At 44.7% G+C, this 24,634-nt stretch overlaps 1 protein-coding gene across 1 annotated transcript in view; it reads left to right on the forward strand.

Moving 5' to 3' along the window:
- Positions 1-24,634, forward strand: part of CPVL (carboxypeptidase vitellogenic like) — a 135,098-nt gene that overhangs the window by 25,662 nt on the left and 84,802 nt on the right. The window contains exons 3-6 of the mRNA XM_012735894.3: positions 6,460-6,578; positions 20,921-21,035; positions 21,989-22,047; positions 23,784-23,863. Of these exons, the coding sequence (XP_012591348.3) occupies positions 6,460-6,578; positions 20,921-21,035; positions 21,989-22,047; positions 23,784-23,863 (373 nt within the window). The remainder of the gene's footprint in view (positions 1-6,459; positions 6,579-20,920; positions 21,036-21,988; positions 22,048-23,783; positions 23,864-24,634) is intronic.

Genomic DNA, 24,634 nt, shown 5'->3' on the forward strand with positions numbered 1-24,634 from the left:
GTCACTCTGCTGTGCCTACTCATCAAGCAAGTGACCCACACCTCCTAAGCCTCAGTTATCCCATTAATAAGATGGAGATTTAACAACTTCCCCAACTTGCAGAGATGTTACGAAAATCCGATGAGAAAATGCACATGAAAACTCTTTGTAGCCTGTAATTTGCTCTCCAAATATTATTGTTTGCAAATGGCATTATTTAAGAGATTGTAGCTTTTACTATTCTCATTAATAGGGAAAAAAGTGTCATTTGGTGTTATCAGAGACTAACATTTATGATGTACATCTGCTCTTAATGCTCCTCTTTGCTTTATCACTGTGTATGTAGATTAATGACTTCATCTTTCTGGTCCTCAGTAGTTTTCCTGAACTATAGAACAGTACACGGACAGCTATTCTGAGGAGCTGTGTGCAAAGAGAAGCAGAGAAATGGGGTGGTGGCCAGGGGGAGCAATGGGATGGGCAAAGGGTCTATTAAGAGGATAGGACATAATGTTTGTTTGCTACCGGAAATGACTGGGGCGAGGGTGGGATTGGTTGCGGTGAAGGGAACCGAACCTTGTTGGGGACTGTGTTAAGTGGGCACTGGCATGCCCTCCAGAGCCCCAGGTTTCTCCCAGTCACGGGGGGAGGCACAGCTGGTGCCTGTGAGGCTGCCAGGCTGGTAGGGGTGATGGGAATGTGGAAGTGTACTGGGAATTTTAAGAAATGATCATTTTAAAGATCAGAAATATCCAGATACTCTATAAGGAAGTTTAAGATAAAAGCAATTTTTCTTCATTCCACCTATGCTCACAGCCAGTAGGATGTCATTGTGTTTTGGCTTTTCTTTTAAGCCAGGACATTCTCGTATTTTAAGGGTATGTTTAAGTCCTGTTCATATGTCTTTTTCTGAAATATGCATTGGCTCCAAGGCTCACCATTTCTTTTCCTAGGCAAGACGAAAAACTTTGGTAATGTATTCAGTGTATTTTAAAAAGCACTCATTGTTACTTCATGGAGGGGAGTCGTGGAAAGGTGGTTGCGGTGCAGGCTGATGTCGTCACAATGCACACAAAGAGGAGAAACGCCGTTGACCCACACCTACCACATTGCATCACATGCACTCATTTCAGCATCCTTAAAAGTGAATGGCAATGACTTAGATTTATGCTCGTTAACAATAAACCAAGGCAAACCATTTAATTTAGAGATGAAAAGGAGTTTAAAAATCATTACAACCAAACCCTACCAATTCGCGTATGAGGAAATCGAGACTCAAATACCTTATGTGACTCTCCCAGTGGGACGCATGCCATAGAGATGGGGTTGCAGAGACGGGCTCGGGACCCAAATCTTGTCACTTCTTCTCTATGACTTGCCTGCTATGGTTTATTTCCCTTTGTTTAAGAAGTTAGTCCTCTTCTGAAATGACCAGATGCACACACATGAAAAAATTAAGGAATAAAGCATTGCACACTAAAGTACTAAAGTATTGCATTCGAGGTAAGTGTGCTGGAAATTTTGAGAAGGGAACTGTCCCTGTTGGTTGGCATAATCCAGGGAGAAGATAATGGTACTGTAGTAATAGCAGCAGTAAAAATAATAAATAGCTAACATTTAATCATTCTATCCTTAGTACCTAGCACAGTACCTGACATGCTAGGCACTCTGTAAATACTTGTGGAATTTAAATTTAAGTCCTAACCATGTGCCAGGTATTGTGCTTTATATCCATTCGCTCATGTAATTCTCCTAGTAACCCTAATGAAGAATGCATAATTATTGTTTTCCATTTTACAGATTAGAAAACTGAGGCCTGGAGAAATGAAGTATCTTGCCCAGGGCCATAAAACTAGTCAGTGGGAGAGCTGGAGTTAAAACCTGTAGAGCCCATGTATGAACCACTGTGCTATATGACCAGCTTCAGGCTTGAGGGTATTGGGTAAGATTTAGGTAAACAGAGAAAGATCTGGACATACTGAATTAGGCAAATAGCTTCAACAAAGGTGTTAAGCAAAAGTGACCCTGGTGTGTCTGCATCATACATCTGGCAGAACCAAGTGAAAAGAATACAGAGAAATCTATCTGAGAGATTGTCCACATCCCTCTTGTTCCTGTTTTTCTTGCCTATGAGCATTCTTTAGTTCCGGCTGTTAGCAGGAGCAGAGAAAGACTCCAAGGGAGGTAGTTTTATCTTCTGTCCTGAGCCAAGAGTGATAGATCTTCATCTGACGAGTGACAACTTTTAAAATATTATATCTGCTTATAATGTCACTTTCTAAAGTTGCATTACAAAGTCAAAATTTTTGAACGGAATTTTAAGTGGCTGCTCCACAATCTGGTACATCTGGGTATTCAAATGCAGCCCTGACAACATAATTAAGGATAATTTTATTCATCCGCTTTGCTGAAAGTTCAGGAAGCTCTGGACAGATGGTCAGCTCGCTCTCCTAAATCCCTTTTGTTTATCGAGTCTGTCAGAACCCTAGGAACATGAGTCTTAATATCGCAATGGAACATTTTTGAGATAAACAGTAGTTTGCAAAAAGACAAGGGAAATTTTTATTTTTTTTTAATCCCCAATTAGCTGGCTTCGTTTTATGTAATTGTAATTGCATGTTTATTTTCTCTGCGGCTAGAATAAAACCTTACTCTCAGAAACAAAATGAACGTAGAAGGCAAATGTTAGCATGTTTACAAACACTGCATTTTCACAAACTTTAAAGAAATTTTGCTATTAGGTACGAATTTATTATTACTTATTGTCTGATACTGTTTTGTCCATATGGGTGATAACTCCAGTGTTTGTGAATCTGACATGCACACTGATTAGCTGGTTGAAGACCTTTTGTCATACTCTAATCTTTTCGAAAGTGTTACTATTACCAACACTGGTAACAGCGGTAACTAACAAGCAGGAAGTGAAATCACTTCAAAGAAAACCATTTATTTATTTATTTTTAACTGTTTTAAACATTCCTATTGTGAGTCAAGGTGCCAGAAAGATAGAAACTTCTACATCTCGGGAGTTTGTTTTCCACGTTTCCATTAATAGACCCTGGCAGGATGAACAGGATATTCACAAATATTTAAAAAATCATTTTAGTTGAAAGAAACTTTAATTATTTTACTGGGATTTAGCTAATGGAAATTTAAAATTTGAAATGGGGCAAAAAATACTTTTTCTATGGGCCAGAGAAAAGTTCCAAATTTCTTAAGATCTCAATAAGGTCTGCCTTCCTTTAGGAGGTTTTTGCACAGATAAGCTAAGTTCATTCATTCATGTTCTCATGCATCTACCCACTCATTAACATCCGTGCATTGAAAAGGATTTATTGAATGTCTTAAGAGTGTAAATCAGCATGGGAAGTCCCAAGGGGTATAATAAATAAGACAAATTCCCCTGTTTCCAACAGCTCCTGATGTAGGAGGGAAGGTCTGAAACGTACCTAAGTACAAGGTAGCAGAGAAGCAAGGTTGGCATTCCCCAGGGGGAGGGTGAGTGCACACCTGAATCATTTTGAAAGCGGCCGGAGAGAGAGATTGATTCCATCATCCTCTCCTCTGTTCCATTCCCTCCAGCTCCTTTCCGTTATGTATTTTCTCTTCTTCTCATTATGCTCTGACCTTTCTCATTTTTCTCTGTCTTCTCTCTGGAACCCTCTCCTGCCCATTTACCTCTCTGTGGTTCGCATCTCACTCATTTCCAACCCTCAGTGTTGCGTCCTCTACCCTCCTTCTTTAGAGTGTGTGTTGGGGGGAGGGTGTCTCTGATTTTGAAAAGAATAATAGTTTTGCTAAAAACATTTCACAAGTGGGCCGGGCGCGGTGGCTCATGCCTGTAATCGTAGCGCTCTGGGAGGCCAAGGCAGGAGGATCGCTCAAGGTCAGGAGTTCGAAACCAGCCTGACCAAGAGCAAGATCCCCATCTCTATTAAAAATAGAAAGAAATTAATTGGCCAACTGAAAACATATATAGAAAAAATTAACCGGGCATGGTGGCACATGCCTGTAGTCCCACCTACTTGGGAGGCTGAGGCAGGAGGATCGCTTGAGCCCAGGAGTTTGAGGTTGCTGTGAGCGAGGCTGACGCCACGGCATTCTAGCCCGGGCAGCAGAGTGAGACTCTGTCTCAAAAAAAAAAAAAATGTTTTCACAGGTGTTTAAAGGCCGCCCAGCCCTGGAGGGGCTAATTAAGAGTAGAAGTAAAGTAGGGGGAGGAAGAAATGACAACTGAGGGGGAGGAGGACATGGGCAAACACTACCTTCCCCAAACTCCCTTTTCTTTCTCTTAAGATCCTCTCCCCTCTCACCTGCCTTTGCCTTTTTTCAGCGGGAAGGGATAGTTCTCACTGGGAAGAGAATGGAGCTACAGAGGGATTAAGCAACTTGCCCTGGGACATCTGGGCTGAGCCAGAAGACAGCAGATCGTCTAGACTTCACTCCTGGTGTCTCACGGGCTCATGCTAAGGATCCCTCCTGTTGACAGGACCCTCGTCTTGTGTCTAGTGCCAGGCTAAGGTTTCATATGCATTTTTTGGTCTGTTTGATCCTCACAGAAAGCCCCGTGTAGGGGAATCTGTATCCACGTTTTGCACAGAAGGAAAGAGGCTCAGAGAGATGGGTGCCTTGCCGGAGAGCTAGTTAGGATTACCAGCCCAGCTCTGTCCCGACAGCAATCCATGCTCTTCCTATTGTGCCAGCCCAGCTGGAGCCTCAGGAAACCATCCAGGGAGGCCTTGCCTTTGTCCTGCCACCTCCTCTGCTCCCAGGTGCTCCCTGTTCCTAATCAGTAAGATGCATTTTGCAGACAGCAGTGCCTACGTGCAGCTTCTTTGCACAGGCTTTGCACGTGAGGACTCTTTCATTCCGGGTGGACTATCTTATAAAGTAGTCCATCTTTCACAGAGGAGAAACTGAGGCACGGGGAGGTTAAACACGCTCCCAGAGGGTCAAGGTCACAGGGTGGTCAGCAGTAGCACTAGGATCAGCAAAGTACTAGGGGAAAGGAATTGCGTGATGGATGTGAGGGTTTCCCCCCTTAGGAGGCGTGCCTGTTTAAAAAGAGGGACTTGCAGCCCTAAAGCAGTGATGTGCTGGTGAAAGTTTAACAACCAGCCCTGGGGTCAGGATCATGATTTTCTGAAAGTATCTCAGCATGGCTTATTTTACCCTGTCAACGGTGTCCTTCAATGCCAATGCCAAGTTGGGAAGAGACTCTAGCAGTTTGCACTCCAGAGACTGAATGAAGGTATCTTCTGTTGCTGGCACGTGAAGGACTGAGTTTCTTTACCTACTAACGTTAATACGGCTCTGACTTAATATGTCTCCAGCTATGTATGTCTCAGACTTGAATTGCTTTTCATGAGTGAACTGTCTTTACTCAGGGCACGTTCTTTGTCACCAAGAAAGGAATCTTCTCCTTCACCAACACTTCCCTTCTACTTCCCCACCACAACTTGCTCCCTATTTTCAGTTCCTTCTCCACTCGGTTCCTAATCCCTGCTTCCCTCCCCACTCCCTGCTGCCTGCACCCGCTGACTAGCTCGGTAGTCGAGAAGCCCTGTAGCAGGGTGGGGGAGCGAACACACTCTGCAACCTGACTGCTGGGTTTACATCCCAGCTCTCCTCCACTGGCTGTGTGACCTCGGGCAAGTGACTTAACCTCTCTGTGCTTCAGTTTTCTCATCTGTAAAGTGGACAGAATACTTACACCTCCCGTATGATGAAAGCTCTTGGCACAGTGGCTTTGTGTTAGCTCCTTTTAGTATTTTTTACTCCTGGGTGTCCTCAGCTGTCCGAACATTCTTCCTGTGCCTGTCCCTCTGCTGCCATAACAAAGCCAGGACCTGCGCCCTCTACAGCTGTTCAGTTGTCCTGTTTGGCTCCTCCTGAGTAGCCACGAGGCCACCCCTGGTCTCACTGCCTGCCTCTCCCCGCTGTCCCCGGTCACTCCCACATGACACATGCCTCGGTCCACTCCCCTTCCCGGACGTGGCAGGAATTTTGCCTTCATGAAAATGACAGAGTGGAGGACACAGTCCTCCCCAGGGCTGAGAGCTTCGTGGCTGCATCCTCTATCTTAGGCCCCTGCTTCTTTTGGGTCAGGTGACTTTATCCTGCTCCTTTCCACCTGGCCCAATACGAGCACCTCGGTTTCCATAAGGTGTGATGAGTGATTTGTTTTTTTCTCTTCTAAAAAACTTTATTACAACTTAAAAAATATATTTGGGGACCCCCTTCCCAACAAAGGCTTAAAGTTTCCCCTTGCCCTTGGCTACCTGGTGAGAGTGGAGAGCGTGGGATCTCGGGGAGGGCGGACTAGAACTTGCTGCAAGTAACCGCCTTTGACTCCAACTCCTTGTAGCCTTCCTGATCGCTGCGGCCGGGATCTGGCCCCTGGGAGCAGCCCTCCCCAGACTGAGACGGCTCACACGGTATTTTGCTCTAATCCTTGGGTAAATTCTTTTCCCCCACTAGGGAAAGAATTGAGTTTGGTGAGTTCTTTCCTGGGACAGAACTTGAAGAGTTACGCCGGCTACCTCACGGTGAACAAGACTCACAACAGCAACCTCTTCTTCTGGTTCTTCCCGGCGCAGGTAGGCTGCGGGGGCGCCCAGCTGGCTGAGTGCAAGACCTGGCTATGCCGCCCGAGGGCAGAAATGCTGCTAGCCTACAGACCTACAGGGTTTTTTTGGGGAGAGAAAAAATTATATTTTTCTAAAAATAAGTGCTAGTGACTCTGTGTGGTCTTCCTGTTTAGGGGCAGGAAACAAATGTTTAAAGGGAGGAGGGTGTCTGACTTTTAAATTCTTTCTAGCCTTACTTGGAATATTAATGCTACCACCTTCTTCCTGCCATAGTCTTCTTCCTATCTTTTTGTTGTTTTGGTCTAAAAATACTTGGGGCTGGGACGGGTGGGGGGCGGGGAGCTGGAGGAGGTTAAGGAGTGGGGAGGTTGCTGGAGTTGACAGATAGTGCATGTCTAAGCTGGTGTAAATCTGGTCAGCGTGGTCTTGCATGGCTCCCCGGTTTGTGGACTTTTACGCACTCAGTACCCGTTAATTGAGCATATACTGTGCTGTGGGGACACAGAGGAGAGGGAGCTGAACTCAGAGACTTTGTGGGCCTTTGGAGAGAGGGCTGAGAGGATTGATGATTTAGGGTGGCTTTCTGGAGGAAGGGGGTCATCATCATCTCAGGTCCCTAAAGACGCGCAAGTGGGCATGTCTTTGTACTTCAATCCTATTTAGGATACTTCCAGGTCACACAATTCTGCATGAACAAGATACTTTAAGCTTAGGGGTGCCTTTGTGGGGAAGAGGGTGGTATCAGTGGAAGTGCTGAGATGCATAAACAAATTTTATCCCACTGCAGAGTAATTTTCTATTTTTATTCTCCAAATTGGATTTGCTTTAGCAGCCAGAGAAAGCAAAGAAAAAGCTATCCCTATGGAGGGTGGTGTTTATATTTGCATGTGATTTGCATATAGCGGTGTTGCATATATAATAACTCGGTACATTGCTTAATCCAGGGTAGTTTTCAGGTTAAATTGCTTCTATTGGTACTGTTGGGTTGCATTTTCTTGACTTTTCATTCCTGCTTTCCCAGCTACATGGCCTCTGACATAGTTCACCCTAAAGTAGCCTGTTGCGGAGGTGGGCCCATCAGAAAGGGTGAAGAATTCCAGATACTTTTTGGTTGGGCTCACAGGAGTCTTCAGACTGTCACCTTCTCTGGAAGGCTCTCCTGGACCCTAGAGAGTGTTTCTCTTTCTTCCTTGCTGTTGCTGTTGAGTGGGGCAAGCGAGGAGCCCAGAGCACACAGCTGAAGGAGACGCTCACCCCCAGGGTCATACAAGTGCAAGGTCAGCACCTGAGCATGAGTGCCCGCTAGTCTCCTACTGCTGCCTCCTGTTGATGGAACTTTCTAGAAGCCAGGGGGTGAGGAGTCTGGTGGTCCAGTCCAAGGAAGTTTGCCTACTAGGGCACAGAGCCGGATGGAGGGGGGATAAGGGACCTTCAGAAGCAAACAGGAAAATATCCAGACAACTGTCTCAAGGGGACTTGATATAAATTAAGCCTAGAAATATGACCTCATCCTAACAGGTGGAATTTTTCTTGTGTTTCAAAAATCTCTTAAACTTCATGCCTTTCAGAAACCATTGTGTCTATGTGCATTTCTTATTTCACATCTATCGATATCATTGATTGCAGTCCTTCACCATTGACCTCTTGCCATTAGTTTTCTATTGCTGCTGTAACAAACTGCCACAAACTTAGCGTCTTCAAACAATACAATTTTTGTTATTTCACAATTCTACAGGTCAGAAGTCGGACACAAAATCAAGGTGTCAGCAGGGCTTTAAGGGAGAATCTGTTTTGTTGCCTTTTGCAATTTTTTAGAGGCTGCTCAAATTCCTTGGCTCATGGTTCCTTCCTCTCATCTTCAAAACCTGTGGAGGTTGATTGAATCCTTCTCGCATTGCTGTTTCCCATAGTCAGGATGCCTCCTCTGACTCTTGTCTTCTGCCTCCCTCTTCTAAAAGGGCCCTTGTGATTATATTGGGCCCACCCAGATAATCCAGGGTAATCTCCCTATTTGAAAGCCAAATTGATTAGCAACCTTAATTCCATCTGCCCTGCAACCTAACATATTCACAGGTTCCAGGGATTAGGGCAAAGACATCTTTGGGGAGCCATTATTCTGCACTAAATGGATACTTGAACATTTGCCTGGATTAGTGATTCTCAGTATGTTCTCTCTCAGTGATGCTCACCCTGTATTATGTGTAAGAATCGTCTCTGACTTCCCCCAGAGATTCTGATTTGTGAACTGGGAGAGGCCGGCAAGTTGCGGAGTTACCAGGTGGGTCAAGCCTTGCGAAACCATCACTCCAGCCTATGGGCCACTGCCCTCTGTCCTGAAGCTTCTGGCCCTGAAGTGACCTACACTCCTTTTACCAGAAGGAAATGCCTAGCACAGCCAATTGCAGATGGAGGTGGTGTGCTGTCCCTTGTTGAGGGTTACAATGCGGGGCGGGGCTGAAGATGCCACTGCAACCTGCAGGGGTTAACTTGCCTAGTCCTGCCTGGGGCTTCCGTGAGACCTGTTAGGGCTCAGCCTCCCTGCCATCTTCCTTGCCCTCTGCTGCTCCTCCTCCACTCCAGCCACAGAAACCTGAGTCCTTACTTTCTTTTCTGCTTTGTTACCTGTTTATGATACCAGCGAGTTCCTTATTAACTTCCCTCTACTGTCTTCTTTAGTAATAATCCTGATTTGTAAAAACAGGAATTAACAGTGAGAGAAGTAATCAGATGGAAACAAAGCAAAAACCCAGTTATTTTATGTCTTAGGTCACTGACCTCTGTAAACAGCTACGTCTAGCATGTAGATGATGCACAAAGACTGTAAGACTGTTCAGGGAAAGGGGTTTAGGTTCTGCATACTCTACCAGTTGCCAGACTGAGGTCTGAAATTCCCCCTGCATTAAACAATGGCTGGGCTGTTGTGGTTTTGGTTTTTTTCTTCCCTCAATTAAATGAAAACCTAGCTGTGCGGCCCCTGATCAGATTATGTCCATAAACACATCCTAAAATGATCCCAGAAGACACGAACATGAGGCCGCCACAAAACAAAAGAAGGTATTTAAGTACATGATGTTCTATTGGAAGTGATAGATGAACCTTCAGGGGAAAAAGGAGCAGAGATGGAGAGATGTTACCCTGAGACGGTGGCAGCCAGGATAGATTGCTCCAAGGTCTCTTACCGGGAAGCCCGCATGCAGAGCCAGATATCTGAGGCTTCGGGGTGTAAATTATGGAAAGAGATCAGTTTGGGTGAAGGAGATAAAGCATGTGACAAGGAGAAGCAGTGGTCATGGAGATAGGGAAGAGTCCCTTTGATTTGGCAGAAATATTAGTTCATTGCCTGTCCCAGGGAAGCAGCTGATACTGTCATCAGGAGAGAAATGACCCCTTTAAAAAACTGAAAGTAGAGAAAGTAAGAGATCCAGGAAGGATGCCACACTTGTAATATCCTCTGAGTATTTTGGGGGAACACTGCTCTCAAATTTTGTTTTCCTGTTATTGTATAAAAATCAGTGCATAATGAATTCCAGAACTTGAAATTGGTGTGCAGTGAGAATACAATCTGCAAGAGAAGGAGCAGGCATTTTTGCATGAGATAAAAAGTATGTTGAAGCCAACAAAAATGTAGCATTTATAATAGCTATCGTTAACTGAACATTGGCTATGTGCTAAGCACTGTGCATTTTTTTTAATTTAATCCTTACAAGAACCCCATGAGGAAGGAATTATCCTCATTTTATAGATGAGAAGGGTGACACAGATTAAATAATCGGCCCCAACTTATCCACCTAGAAATTGGCAGAACTGGAATTTAAAACGAGGCATCTGGCTCAGAAATCTTTGATTCTGACCACCACGTGTGGTCAGAGAAAAGTAGTCATGGAAGGCACTAGAGTACAGTGGTTAAAAGGATAGTCTCTTGAGTTAGTTGGGGTTGGATAGAAATCCTGGCTCCATTACTTATGCGACATGTGACCGTGGGCACATTTCTTAATGTCTCTGAGCATTGGTTTCCTTGTTTTAAAATTGGGAATCAAAATGCCTACTTAGCAATGGTTTTGAGATGGAAGCAATAATATGGTCACTCTGTAAGAGTGACGCCTGATGTATAGTAAGTATAGCTGCCATTATTTCATTATAATTATGCTTGTCATTATTGTTATTAGTTTTTCTGTTATTAACACCAAAAACGTAGAGAACTAAATCAGTCACAATTTGGGAGACTAAAAAAGACAGGAACTAGAGGGGAAATTTTTAAATCAGAAGGACTTGAACACCGCCAAGAACGTGGATTAATGGCTACTGGTTCAGGAGATTACTGAATGAAAATGGGATTATTTTTTCACAGTTAAGAAGATAAAAAGACATATAGATTATTATTTTTTAAATTTCACATCCTTCTCATTGGAAAAAGATGTCTAGAATTTGATTTTGTCTTATAGATATAGGGACATAGGTAATTTGTTGGAAATATTCAGGCAAACCCTGTAGATTAGTTACCTCAAATGCCAGGAAACCCAAACCTGAGGCATTTCGAGTTAGACCTAGCCCCTTACTGAGGACTCCATCTTGGTCCTCTGGCCAAGGGGATTGGGGCCGGGATTCCTGGAATCCGAGCATCTGTGTTTGGTGTCTGTGAAAGGCCAGTATCATCTTGAGGAGTCAGCAGGGCTGGGACGGGGGTGGGGGAGATGTCGGAGGCACCTGGGGCAACACCTGAGGAGGGCTCACTCTCAGGACCCTGCAGGCTGGACCCTGCTGAATCAGACTCCAGGAAGTCAGACAGCATGGGGTCAGTTCAACACAATGTCCCTGAACTAACAACCCCACGAAGGGGAAATGGAACCGCTCTCACACTCCTGGTCCAAAACAGAGAGCATTCTTTCTGGCAGTAGAAGAGTATGTCCCAAAGGGTACCTGGGAGCCAGCAGGACAGCCTATCCTGCAGTGAAAGCGTGCAGACAGGCCCCACTGGCCCTCAGCATGGTGCACTCCCTCTTCCGCACGTCTGATCTTCGGTAACAGTCAATGTGGCAGAGGACAGGATTCCACACGTGCCACTGCTCATTAGAAATAAATACTTGGAGAGCTTTAAAAATATGATAGACTTCCCAGCTCATTGTCCAGCTCCACCCCCCCAGAGATTCTGCTCTGGAGAGGGCCCTGGGATCAGTATTTCCAACAAGTTCTACAGTGATCCCAATGCAGCAGGTCAGAGGGCTTGAATTTGGGAAAGGAGAACTAGAAGTCAGGATACAGGGATTCCAATTCCAAGGCTGCAGTTCCTGGCAGTGTAGCTCTGGGCTTCAGTTTTCTCATATAGAAATAAAGATGTTAAATCTAGTCGACTGCTAAATTTCCATCCCAGTGGTACATTCTGTGGCTCTATGGTTTAAGTGAGCTTGCCCACAAGACACACCTAAATGTGCTACGTGAGGTATAAAAGCATCTAAGAACTCCAAATCAGGGTGTGGATTGAATGACTAAGCCCTTGAAGTTGTGGCCTGTGTGGTAACCAACCTCCAAGATAATCCCCCATGATCATCATCTCCTGGTATTTGTGCCTTTGGGTAGTTGCCTCTCATAATGAATCAAGACTAGCCTCTGTGACTAATATGCTACAGCAGAAATGGTGGCGTTTGACCTCCAAGGCTAGATTGTATAAAGGGCGATGTTGCTTGTGCCTGGTCTCTTGGATCCCTCATTCTGAGGAAAGCTAGAAGCCATGTTGGGAGGACACTCAAGCAGCCACAGGGATGAGCCCAGGTGGAGAGGAAGTAAGGCCTCTACTGTCCACCCTCCAGGTGGCGCCAACCTTGGAAGAGGTTCAGCTGGCCCCAGGGAAGCCTTCTGATGACCACAGCTCTGGCTGGTATCTTGACTACAATCTTATGAGAGACCCTGAGCCAGAACTACCCATCCAGAAACCCTCACATTCCTGACCCACAGAAATATCGATAGATAAGAAATTATTATTGTTGTCCTAAGACATTCAGTGTTGGAGAGATGTCATATAGCATTAGGTAACTAATACAGCTTCTTATCTTGTACTTTTTGGGCTGTGGCTGTGATATCTTGTGACAACTAGCACATATTCCCTAACCTAGGGGACAGTAACCTGGGGAGTGGTGACTACTATGCCAACTGTCTTTTTTAGTTTTAGTTTTTTTGCCTCTCAACTCTCATTCCACCCTCTTACCTGCTCTGCTATAATGGAGCTGTAAGCATTTCTGCTCCGCAGTGAGCACCATACTAAGCTTTGTCAGTAGAGGGCGCTGGAGGGACACAGCAGGAGGAAGTTATCTTCTCTTCCTGTTCCTGGGTCCTGCCTTTAGCTTTTTCTTGGTCCGCTGCCCAGCAGTGTGTGACGTCCCATGGCACTCTGCCTTAGCTGTGTACCCAGACCACCAAGACCCTCAGCAACATGGTAGCCCTGGCTCTGTCCAGGTGACTGCCTGGCTCTGGCCCTCCCAACACGGACACCCTGCATGACAGGCCTTGCCAATGAGCAGGTCCCCAACAGCCCTACTCTCTCTGCAGCCCTCTAACCCGCCTTGGCCATTTGCACCCTGGAGACACCATGTGCCCCAGGCTGTGTGCCACCCTTCAGGCCAGGGAGCTCCCAGCAGCATGACTCTCTGTGCCTGCCTGCCAGCCACAGCCACCTGTTCCTGGAGGGCTTTCTTACTTACCCAGGTGTTGAGTTGGCCAGCGTTGGGTCAGGCAACCCAGTGAACTTCTCAGCCACCCAGCGGGCCACAACCATACCTTCTCCAGTGAGGTCCAGACCATTTCTTTATATTCAAATTCCCCTGTTCCTTAGTAGACGGGGACACCCAGCCTGAATAGTGGTCTTTGTCCAACACTGAGGATGTGGCTCGTGAGAGCATCTGGCACTCCATCTTCACTTTTTCCCAGGGGTGTCTGGGATACCCATGGCTGACTGGGGCCAGGGTAAACACTGGAACTTGTAACAGAATTAAAGGTGAATGTTTCCAGGCAGAAAAATTAATTAAACATTTAAAATTATTCTGTGGTTTCTGGCTTCTGATTGGACTTAACTAATACTGCTACCCATTCTAAATCTCTCTCTCCTGCTTGAAGGCACCAAGGGCTGGAAGTGTGATCTGACTCCAGGAATGAGAAAGTGGAAAGGCCTCAGGAGCCAGAGCAGTCTTTCTGTCTCCACCCTGTTCTGTCTAAGACCACGGGCTGGCTCATCTGTGCTTCACTGTTCTCTCTTCATGTGAACATGCTTTGCCTCTCCAGGCACTTGGCCAAGTGTGGCCAACCTACAGTTTCCGAGTTTACCTGTCCGTTCATCGAGTAACCAACAGAGATTAACGAGCACCTATGATTGGCCCAGTTTGGTTCAGATGTTCTTCCTTGGTCCAATCAGCTAGGCTCAGGGTGCTGGGTCAGGTGATATAAACATGGCTAATGGGCCTGCTCCATGGATGAATGGAGAGTAGTTCTTGGAGAACGGGTTGTGAGCTGGAGAGATTTCTTAAAGTATGTCTTAGAATATATCTACCACCAGTGACTACAAATCCACTATCAATGCAACAAACATTTGGAGATTGGAAACAATGGATAATTGGCTTATCAGGCTTCTCCTGTTTATCTTCTCTTTGCCATGTACTTAATGGCATCGGGATCTGGGTATATGAGACAAAGCAAAAAGAAACTAGCTAAAAATGATAAGTTATAGGTCACTCCACCCGTAGTTATTTGTGAACTCTGCAGAAACCTTTGTGGGCCTGATTCCCTCTGGGAAATGAAAATTGAACATGGGGAAGAAAGTAATTAACGTTTCCAGCCATTTCTTTCTTTTCCATCAAGAAGGGAAGGTAAAATCTCTTCTCTATCCCTTCTCACCCCCACCTCCCAATTCCTTCTACAGTATAACTGGAAGGAGGCACAGAGAAGCCACGACTATCTCACGAAGGAATGGGAGAGCCAGGTAGAAAGGTTAGGAGGGAGAGACGTAGGGAGGATTCAGGGCGTGGGGGGCGGTGTAAGCTTGATGAGAGTCCAGGGAGCCTGGGAATGATGGAAAGAGGGCTCAAAACACACAAAAAATTTAATTTTCCATATGATAGTGCAGTGGCAACAGTCTTGGCAAAGGAAGATTTAGAGAATGGTCAACACCAACCCCTACAAGTAAAATTCCTTTGAAAAACACAGAATGTCTTCAGCAGGTTGTGTGTATGTGTTGGGAATGTATGTGTATAAGTAAAATTTTATTATGTACCTATTTAACCATTCTAGTCACTAAACTAATTGCTTTAAGTAAAAACCTCTGCCTTGATTAACACCATTAGTGTAGCAGCTGAAGTATCAGCTGAACTGGGATCTGTATGGCAAAATGGGAGTCCATTCAAACATACTTGAGGGAATTTAAAGACATTTACTTGAGGTACTAATGACTTCAATTAAGATAGAACATATTACTTAAACCAAGGAAACGATCAGCCTCTCTGCATATAGAAGTGTGAAGAGGACCTTAATTAATTTACTAATTGCATGTCTCATCTTAAGCAGTACCATTGATTTGGATCTGTTAGTGGTTTAGTTGCTGACTTTTCTTACCAAGCATGGTATTCCTTATTGGGAATGGGAGGGAAGGGGTAGCCAGAGGTATGTACCCAGCCCTGGGGATTAGCAGATGCCTAGCAGCTTCGACTGACTTCTGGTTCAAAACATTGCCCTCACCTTGAGACACCTTAAAATTCCCTAGGTGCACTCCAGTGAAGTCCTCTGTGTAAAATACAGCCATGTTACTTGAGAGTACAGAACTTGGCAAGTCTTTGGCCCTCGCCCCCATCCAATATATTAACTTACTGTTTCAGTGACTTGCAAAGAGCTTGAGAAGAAGATTGTCCTATTCCCCACCTGCATCTCTAAAGCAAAGGAGGGCCTGGGTGGTATGGTTTGTTGGAGGACCAGGGTGATAAGGAAGACTTAGCGCATAGGGTGGTGCTGTCCGGGAGGGCATATCCATCTGGACAGCAAAAGGGCAGAAGGGATTTAGGACTAGCGTAGTTTCAATGAGTTTCCTTTACTTCGAATGACAGTCTGTTAAGACATGCAGTAGATTTTTTCACCATCGTTGTGAATAAGCAATGGAATGTGCTAATGTGAGAAACTGTGAAATTTCTTTCTAAGAAGAGTCTGACAAAGAGATATAACCTGCCTCCTTCTGGGCTGTTCATTCTGGAACAAACGCTGAGGAAGGAGTGTCCAAGTTCACGAACTGTCCACCAGGGGTCGCCAGAAGAATTGAAAGGGCGTCTGAGGCAGAGCCACAGTTGCTCCTTGTTCTCCAACGCGGGGCCAGGTTTGCTGGACCTGTGCGCCCACCGTCTTCTGTTGCTAGGGAGACTTCTCACCTAAATATTTAGGATTCTTTTGTATTTTCTTTAGTGTTTTGAATTTTTCATCCCACCTTTTTGATCATCAGTTTCTTGCTACAGTTTCTTGCTACTCTGACCTATAAGTCATTAGTAGAGACTTTATTTTCTTCTTCCTTAAATATGTAAATGTTTATCAGTAGGGGATTACTCATCTTTGAAGTCTCAGCTCAAATGTTAGCCCATCCCCAGAGGCCTTCTTTGAGTACCTAATCTAGTGTCTCCCCATTATTCTTTCATATCACCACTTATTTAATCTACTTGTTTATTACCCGTCTTCCCACTTCACCAGAAAAATAATCAGAGCTAACACTTACATAGATGTATTAACACCAGGCACTGTTCTAAATGATGTACATACATCAGTTCTTTAAATCTGCATAACAACCTTATGAAATAGACATTATTATTATCCATATTTTCAAAGCAGAGGACACTGAGGCACAGAGGGGTTAAGTAACTTGCCCAAGGACACACAGCTGTAAAATAACATAGTTGGAATTTAAACCTTGTCAGTTTGGCTCCAGAATTCATGCATTCATTAACCATTAAGTATTCTGGCCGTCGATGGGTCAGAGAAAATAAAAAGTATGTATATAGCAAAATATAATAGCTACAAAATACATATGTATGTATGTGGAGGGGGAGCATAGAGAAAAATCTGGAAGAGTAAACATAACATCTCCATGATCATCTCTAGAAATTAGAATTTGTGGGGGAAGGGAAATTTTTTCCTATACCCTCATTAAAAAAATAATTAAGAAGAAGTACTTTTCTTGTAACATAAAAAGTTTTCAGAAAAAATTTTAAAACTTTTGAAAAAAATAAATACATTAATTCTCTTGTCTTGTACACTCTTGAATTATAGCTTCAATATTATAAATATTTTTAAAGTCCTGAATTCTGTAAGTGAATTAAAGTGGTCATTTCTTGTTTCGTTTGGTCCTAAGTTTTATGATGTGGTTTTGTTCAGGATGTCTTTGTTTACTTTTATTCTTTCCAAAGTGGGAGAAGGACTGCATTCTCACAATTGAGAGCTAACTTTGTCACCCTAAGGACAATCACACAGTAACTGTGCCATTACTATGGACATAATATTAAACTGTACATCATGACATCATGATGTTATATTACAAAAGTCAACATGCTGTGATGCCACAAACTCTTGGGCTTCCAGCATTAAACATGTGTACCTTTATTTTCCAGCATCTTATACATTTGATTCCAGATAAGGGTGATATTAGTTCACTGGTTGGGTGGCTCATTGAAGTAGAAAGATGTATGCGTGGGCTTTTCTGTAATAACAGACTTCTTCAAGGGTTGTTGAACCTCATTCACCTCCTTCGGGAAAGTAAATCCGAGGAACAAGGTCAGCTGAGGTTGGAGGTGTGTGCACAGGTCTCTTGTTATTGAAGTATTCCAGGAATGCAGTGTCCTGTGCTTCAAAGTTGCATAATAAACATGTTTGGCAGGGAAGTGTTTGGCTTGACTTTGTAGTGAGGCCTCTCAGGATCAGGCTATTTTTCTGAGAGTCCGGAGGTCCAGTTCAACGTGCCAGGTCACAGGAAGGGACATGGAAGGCCAGGGGAGGATAGGGTGGAGACCAGAGGTGCAGGGCATCCGAGAGGGCAAATTCTCCATCCACCTCCCAGATATCAGCCCTGCCCGAATATTAGAACCACCTGGGAGCTTTCAAAAAAGACTGATGATGCCTGTCCCCCTCCAGAACAATGGAATTGCAACGTCTGGGATTTGTAGTATTCTTCAGAAAGCTCTCCAAATTATTTTAATGTGTGGCCAAGGTTGAGTACCACTGGCTGGCTTGTAGCATGCACATTGTGGCCTCTAGGAGTTCACGTGTCCTTTAGGAAGGAAGTGGGGGCTGGATGTCCTCTGGGATTGGTGGACTCACAGCATCTCACACTCCCCAGGAAGCTGGGAAGAACAGGGACAACTTCCACCCAGATCCCCTTGCTTTTCCACCTCTAATATATGCCATTTGCTCCTACCGCTGAGAGAGTGCAAGTGGAAGGTAGTACTAGGAAGTGGTATTAAATAGCAGAAAAAGAGGATCTGAGAGGAAATAAAAGTCACTTATTAAAACAAAACACACACAATGAAGACCACAGACAGGTTGAGGCAGAGCTGGTTTTATTTGTTTAGCACATTAGAGTTTACACTATGATTTCACATACATTTTTCTCACCAGAGCCTTTGAGCAAGTGTTTGAGGTAAGCATTGTCAGCATTTAACAGATGAGGAAACTGAGAACCGGAAGAAGCAGAAGGGGCCTGGATGACACAGCTATTTTGCGGCCAACTAGAACCACAACCTGTCCACCTCCCAATTCCAGGGCTCACTCACTTCCTTGCAGCAGCTTTAAAAGTCTGTCTTTTTTAAATGTTTAAATTATTTATTATTATTAATTTTTGGAGACAGGGTCTCACTCTGTCACCCCGGCTAGAGTGCAGTGGTGCAATCGTAGCTCCTTGCAGCCTCAAACTCCTGGGCTCAAGCAATTCTCCCTCCTCAGCCTCTCAAGTAGCTGGGGCCACAGGTACGCACCACCACGCCTGGCTCAGTTTTCTATTTTTTGTAGAGACAGGGTCTCACTCTTGCTCAAGCTAAAAGGCTGTGTTTGATTTTAATTTTTCCTGCATTGATTTATAAGACAAGACCCTCATTCTCTTGACTTGTTCACAGACATTTGAACACTTGAGGCAGGAGGACTAACTGGTGAAAAACTGACCAGGGAAGGTGCAGGCCAAAGGAGCAAGAAAAATGCCACCACACAACCCACTTTCCTATTTTTTCATTTACAAGTAGATTGCATTCTAACCATCTATACCTTCCTAGTATTTGTCTAGTACAGCAATAGCCAATGTTTGCAGAACACATACTATAAAGCTGGGCTCTATGAAAAGTAATTCGTTTAATCTTCCCAATAAACCTATGACGTAGGTACTGTTATTGATTGCATTTTACAGGTGGGGAAACTGAGCTCCAGAGAGCTTAGGCAACTTACCAAAAGCTACATAACTAGTGGGTGGTAGAGCCTACATGTGAATCCAAACAGTCTGGGGCAGGAGCTTTCCCACACTTACCCATTGTGCTCTGCTGACTCTTGGGCTACAGCCCTGCTGATGGGAGGGCCCAGTCTGATTCTGGGCTTGAGCCATTTCTACCTGTTTCCCTAATTATAATATTCATTTACATTGAGTGTGCTTTTATCCTACATTAGGCATTGTTCCAAGGGCTTTAATTATGTCACTTAATTTCATTATGCTCAGGAGTGGGCCCCAGAGGCAGCGCCTCATTGGAAGGCTGTTCCCCAGCTCATGGCTGTCCTTACCAGCACTTCTCTTCCTGCAAGGCCTCTTGGGCCCCTTCCCAGGGTTATAAAGGACTCTAAGGACTTTCGGTGACTAGGGAAGAGAAATCACTCCGTGCCTTCTGTGGTCATGGTTAGAGCTCCGTCTGCTCAGCCTTTCTTTCCTCCTGGTTCTTGGTGGTGGCATCTCAGTCGCCTCCTCTTGAGTTGGTCTTGCCTTCTGCCGCAGCCTTCTCCCGACACCCAGGTAGATGGGGCCCATCCACCCTGGGCACCAAGGACACCTTGAGTTGTCTGTGCAACGAGGCCAAGCAAGAGCGTGCAGGATTTCACGCTGGGCTGAAGCAATGGGATCCCTGCTTGCCGTACCTGGCAGACTGAACAGCCGATGAGCCGTGACGTCACATGACCTCACTGCTAGGTCCTGCCGGGAGCTAGGGACAGGCCAAGTAGAGCTGCTTTCAGGTGGTTCTGGGAAATACATGTGCGGACTGTGCCGCCCTCCACTCCCAGCTCCTTTCTGTTGGGAGGATTATCCTTTGTCACTTCCGTCTGTCCACAGCTGCTCCCTGGCCCTGCTCCTGGCTGGGTCCTCTTCAGCCATCGGAGTTCAGGTCCATTCTCAAGCCCTCACTGAGGCTGTCACTGCTCACCCTCCTCTTCTCAGCCCTCAGCGACTCTCTGAACATCGTCCTCATTTTCTTTGCATGCTCTCAAATCATCGTGTGTATTTATTTCTTCACTCACTTACTGTCTGTACTCCCGGTAAAATTGTAAGCTCCAAGAAAACACAGTTTTCTGCCTCACTCGCTCCTGAACAGCATGCCCAGCTCCTAGCAGCACGCCCGGCCCAAATTGGGTGTTCAAGAAATATGTATTAAATGGAAGAATTTTTAAAAGCCCTCTGTCGTTGGAGGTGATGGTACTGACACTCTCCTCCCAGTAGCCAATTTTTAACATCCCAGCCCTGCCAATGACCCTTTCTAATTTATGTCTCCCACATCTCCTAAATGAATCCTCACCACCTTGTTTATCGGTTGTTACTTGTATCGGCTAAATGACTCTGGGCCTGTCCAAGACTCCTCAGTCTCCCCGTGTTGAATGAAGTCGCTCTGGTCACTGTGGACACCTTCTTAATCAATAAAATCAGGAAGGCATCTGGGCTATTGGTTAAGGGGGGAAGGTGTCACTGAGGAGAATGGGTTCTTTGTTGTACCTCTGTTGGAAGCATGCACATCAAATGGAAACGTCCCACCCCTCCCTCCAAGGTTTAAACAGCTAAAAAAAACATAACCATGTCCTAGGCAGCGTGCTAGATGTCTAGCAGTGTGGACAAGCAAGGCTTCCACACTCAAGGGCTTGTCTGTCTCTTGGTGAGAAAAAGACACAACAAGAAGACACCAGCATATGAGGCAGATGCTAATTCAACAAAGTGTGAGATGACCAGCACTTTGTTCATAGTGGGCAGTGGTCATTGGGGTCTGAAGGTTTTGTGGGATTTAGTGAAGGCCGTGAAAGGCAGAGAGGATTTGGGTAAGTTTACTTGTGTGTATTCTGTAGCCATGGCGAGTGCTCCGCGTGCTCACTGGTTTCTGTGTTCCCTCTAGGTACAGCAAGCCGATGCCCCAGTAGTTCTGTGGCTGCAGGGTGGGCCGGGAAGTTCATCCATGTTTGGCCTCTTTGTGGAACACGGACCTTATGTTATCACAAGTAACATGACCGGTAGGTATTGCGTGGACTCTGCTTCTTATAGAGAATCAGTCATGTGAACCTTACATCTGCTCCAAAACTAATTTAGAGTAAACACTGTACCACTAGGAATAGCTTGACTGTTCTAGATTATAAAAACACAACTTGCTGGCAATGTCTGTCTAAGAAGGAGGAGCCACCAGGGTCGGTGTCCTGCCTGGGCTGCTTTCTCCCTCGAAATTTGGGTGAAAGGTTTTAAGCTATTTTCTCATAGTCTGCAGCTGACTCAAGCATCTTGGCTTACAAACACAGTTGGTATTTATTACTATTTGGGACAGCTCTTTTGCATGGCACTAATGGGTGGAATTATACTCTTAACTATTCACATGAACTGAACACATTGTGCTTCAGTCCATCCAAGATCTGGTACCTTGGAAGAGAGACACTAAAGGCGGGGCTGAGGTGGAGAAAGGGGAGCACCTGGCTATAACCCAGGTGTACCTTCAGCACATTTTTTTTTCTTTTAATTTTGGGAACATTGTTTACTTTCCCTGGGTCAGAATTTGGAGTGTGAGCCAGCCCAGCTTGTGACTCAGTATAAAGGCTTGTCTGCCAACTTTGTTGAAGTTGTTCTCTTTAGGATGGATCAGATGTTAAAGGTGACTGATTGGATCGGATTGGAAAGATGGGAGTCATCGCATGGGTGGTGACAGGTGTTTCTTCATGAATCAGTTGCACAGAGTTTTGTCTCCAAGTTTTATCTTAGACATAGGAACCCTCTGGGTCGGGGGAGGAGGGAATAAAGGAAAAGAGGGAAGAGGATAGAGGTTCTGGGTCCTGTTCCCCGTCATGGCAGAGTGAAGCAACCTTAAAGGGGCCACCACGAGTCCTGAGGACAGGTAGGGGTGGCGGGCACCTGACCACAGTGAGGCCTCAGGTGGGACGTTTTGTTCACGACTCGGTCTCATTCTTCTCCGTTTCCACAGTGCGCACAAGAGACTTCCCATGGACCACCATGTTTTCCATGCTTTACATCGATAATCCAGTGAGTACGAGGTGACTCCATGAGATGTCAATGCTGGCCTCTCTTGTCTCCCTTTTTTTAAATTAAGTACATTTAAAAAAATAGATTTAGTTTTCCCCTTTAAAATAGAAATTAATCTATAAAATTAAAACCATTTTGAGATTTAGTTTTTCTGTTTATTTGTATCATCATATCTGAGTTTGGAACTTTTTCTTTCTGCCTTCTCTCCTGTCCTCATTTTTAAGCCTGTGAAATATCCTGTTCACTGAATTATAACATCCAGGACAAGGGATTAGTTTCTGTTCACTAATGGTATGGGTTCCCGTGTCATAGGTCAATTGCGTAGTATTGGAACACCTAACTTTTCTTGTAGAGTTCTTGATATAGAAAGTCAAGACTGATCTCCTTCACTTATTAAGGCAAGCAGAATGCTATATCTCAGGACAAAAAGAGATAATCTCCTGGCTGGGCATGGTGTCTCACGCCTGTAATCCTAGCACTCTGGGAGGCCAAGACTGGAGGATCGCTTGAGGTCAGGAGTTCCAGACCAGCCTCAGCAAGAGCGAGACCATACCTCTACTAAAAATAGGAAAAAAATTAGCCAGGCAACTAAAAATAGAAAAAAATTATCTAGGTGTGGTGGTGCATGCCTATAGTCCCCGCTACTCAGGAGGCTGAGGCAGGAGGATCCCTTGAGCCCAGGAGTTTGAGGTTGCTGTGAGCTAGGTTGATGCCATGGTGCTCTAGCCCCGGCAACAGAGTGAGACTCTGTCTCAAACTAAAAAAAAAAGAAAAAAAGAAAAAAAATGATAATCTCCTTGGGTAGGTCTTATGAAATTGTTTCTAATAAGGTGCAAAAAAGGAGAGTAACGTAGGGCCAATTTCTGTAGATTTGGAGATCTTTGCCCCCTAACTAAAACCTCTAATTTCTCTCACTTTTCAGATGGTTCAAAGAGAAAACAGATAAATGGGAAGGAAAAAAAATTCAATGTGTTTGTCCCCCACCTAGTTTCATCAACAATTTCCTAGTCTCTAATTGCATATTTAAATAAATGGTGAATTAAATGCCATATACCATTGGGTGTTTAGAAAACAAAAACAAGTATCTCACTAGATGGGGAGTGTAATCCTTATACAAATTATCGATGCAAAATAACTAGTCACTTCTTCTTTTGATTTACAGCTCAGTTGTCTATGAACTTCTAGGTACAAGGAAATACTAGTTTAAAATTAGTCTTAATTATTTTTAAACTCTTTATCTACTGAAGCTGAAATGGCTTAATGGCCATACTTCTCATAAATAAAGAGGAGGAGGATGAAGACAAGGACCAGGAGGAGGCGGAGGACCACATACAACTATTAATATCTTTTATCTCCAACCTGGCAGGGCAGAGCAGTGCATCCTCTGGATTTCAGAGAGGGGACAACTTTTCATACTATAGCAGGGGCTAAGAAAGATGAATTCTTCCTCCTTAAGTCGACATCTGGCAGGGTCCCCACTGAGGAATCGGGACAGCTTAGCCACTGACTCCAGGGCAAAGCTTTGTGCTGACATTTTACTTGGGCTTTGGGGGGATGGAGGGAATAGGTGGAACTCTGTGTCCTCTCGAGAGAGGGACTCAAACCACATGGTGTGACAGCAAAAATCAGAGGTTTGGCCTTTGGGATAAGGTCACCTTCCAGCGTGGGACCTCTCTGAAGGTCCCTAAGGCATGTGTTTCTCTGTGTTTATACTTGCTTCTTTATTGCACCTTCAGGTGGGCACAGGCTTCAGTTTTACTGATGACGTTCTAGGATATGCGGTCAATGAGGATGATGTGGCCCGAGATTTATACAGGTAGGACGCTCTGCCTTTCTCCTGGCCTTCTAAAGACCAAATATTTTTCTATCTCAATAGGAACATTCTGGCTGGGCACAGTGGCTCATGCATGTAATCCCAGCACGTTGGGAAGTTGAGGTGGGAGGAGTTCAAGACCAGCATAGACAACATAGGGAGACCACATCTCTGCGGAAAACAAATTAGCTGGCCCTGGTAGCACCTGTAGTCCCAGCTACTTGGGAGGCTGAGGCAAGAGGATTGCTTGAGCCCAGGAGTTAGTTTGAAGCTGCAGTGAGCTATGATCATGCCACTGCATTCCACTCCAGCCTGAGTGACAGAGTGAGATCTTGTCTTTTTAAAAAGAAAAGGAAAATTCTTCCAGTGGTGGCATTATTATTGATTGGTCCTCTAGTCCAATTTTTTTTTAAGGATATTTCTACATGTGGAGTATACACACACACACACACACACACACACGCGCGCACACACACGCACACACAATCTCTCTCTCACACACTCACACAGTCTATTTTCCACTTTGTTACATTGTCATTGATAATTATGGAAATGGCCAAAAGACAAAGTAACAAGAATAGGTGAAATTTTAGCACATAACTTAGTTTGCAGATATATCCTTTAAGCACCTTTCAACCAGATGCCTGAGAAGTTTTTGCTTGCTTTCCAAAATGATATTTAACTTTGTGTTTGGCGGGGGACATCATCTTTTCGTGTATTGGTTTGTTTTCTTTCCAAAGATTCCTCTTTTTGTGTGGTCTTCACATGCAATTT

The sequence above is a fragment of the Microcebus murinus genome, chromosome 9 (assembly GCF_040939455.1).
Source record: "Microcebus murinus isolate Inina chromosome 9, M.murinus_Inina_mat1.0, whole genome shotgun sequence".
Lineage (NCBI taxonomy): Eukaryota > Metazoa > Chordata > Mammalia > Primates > Cheirogaleidae > Microcebus > Microcebus murinus.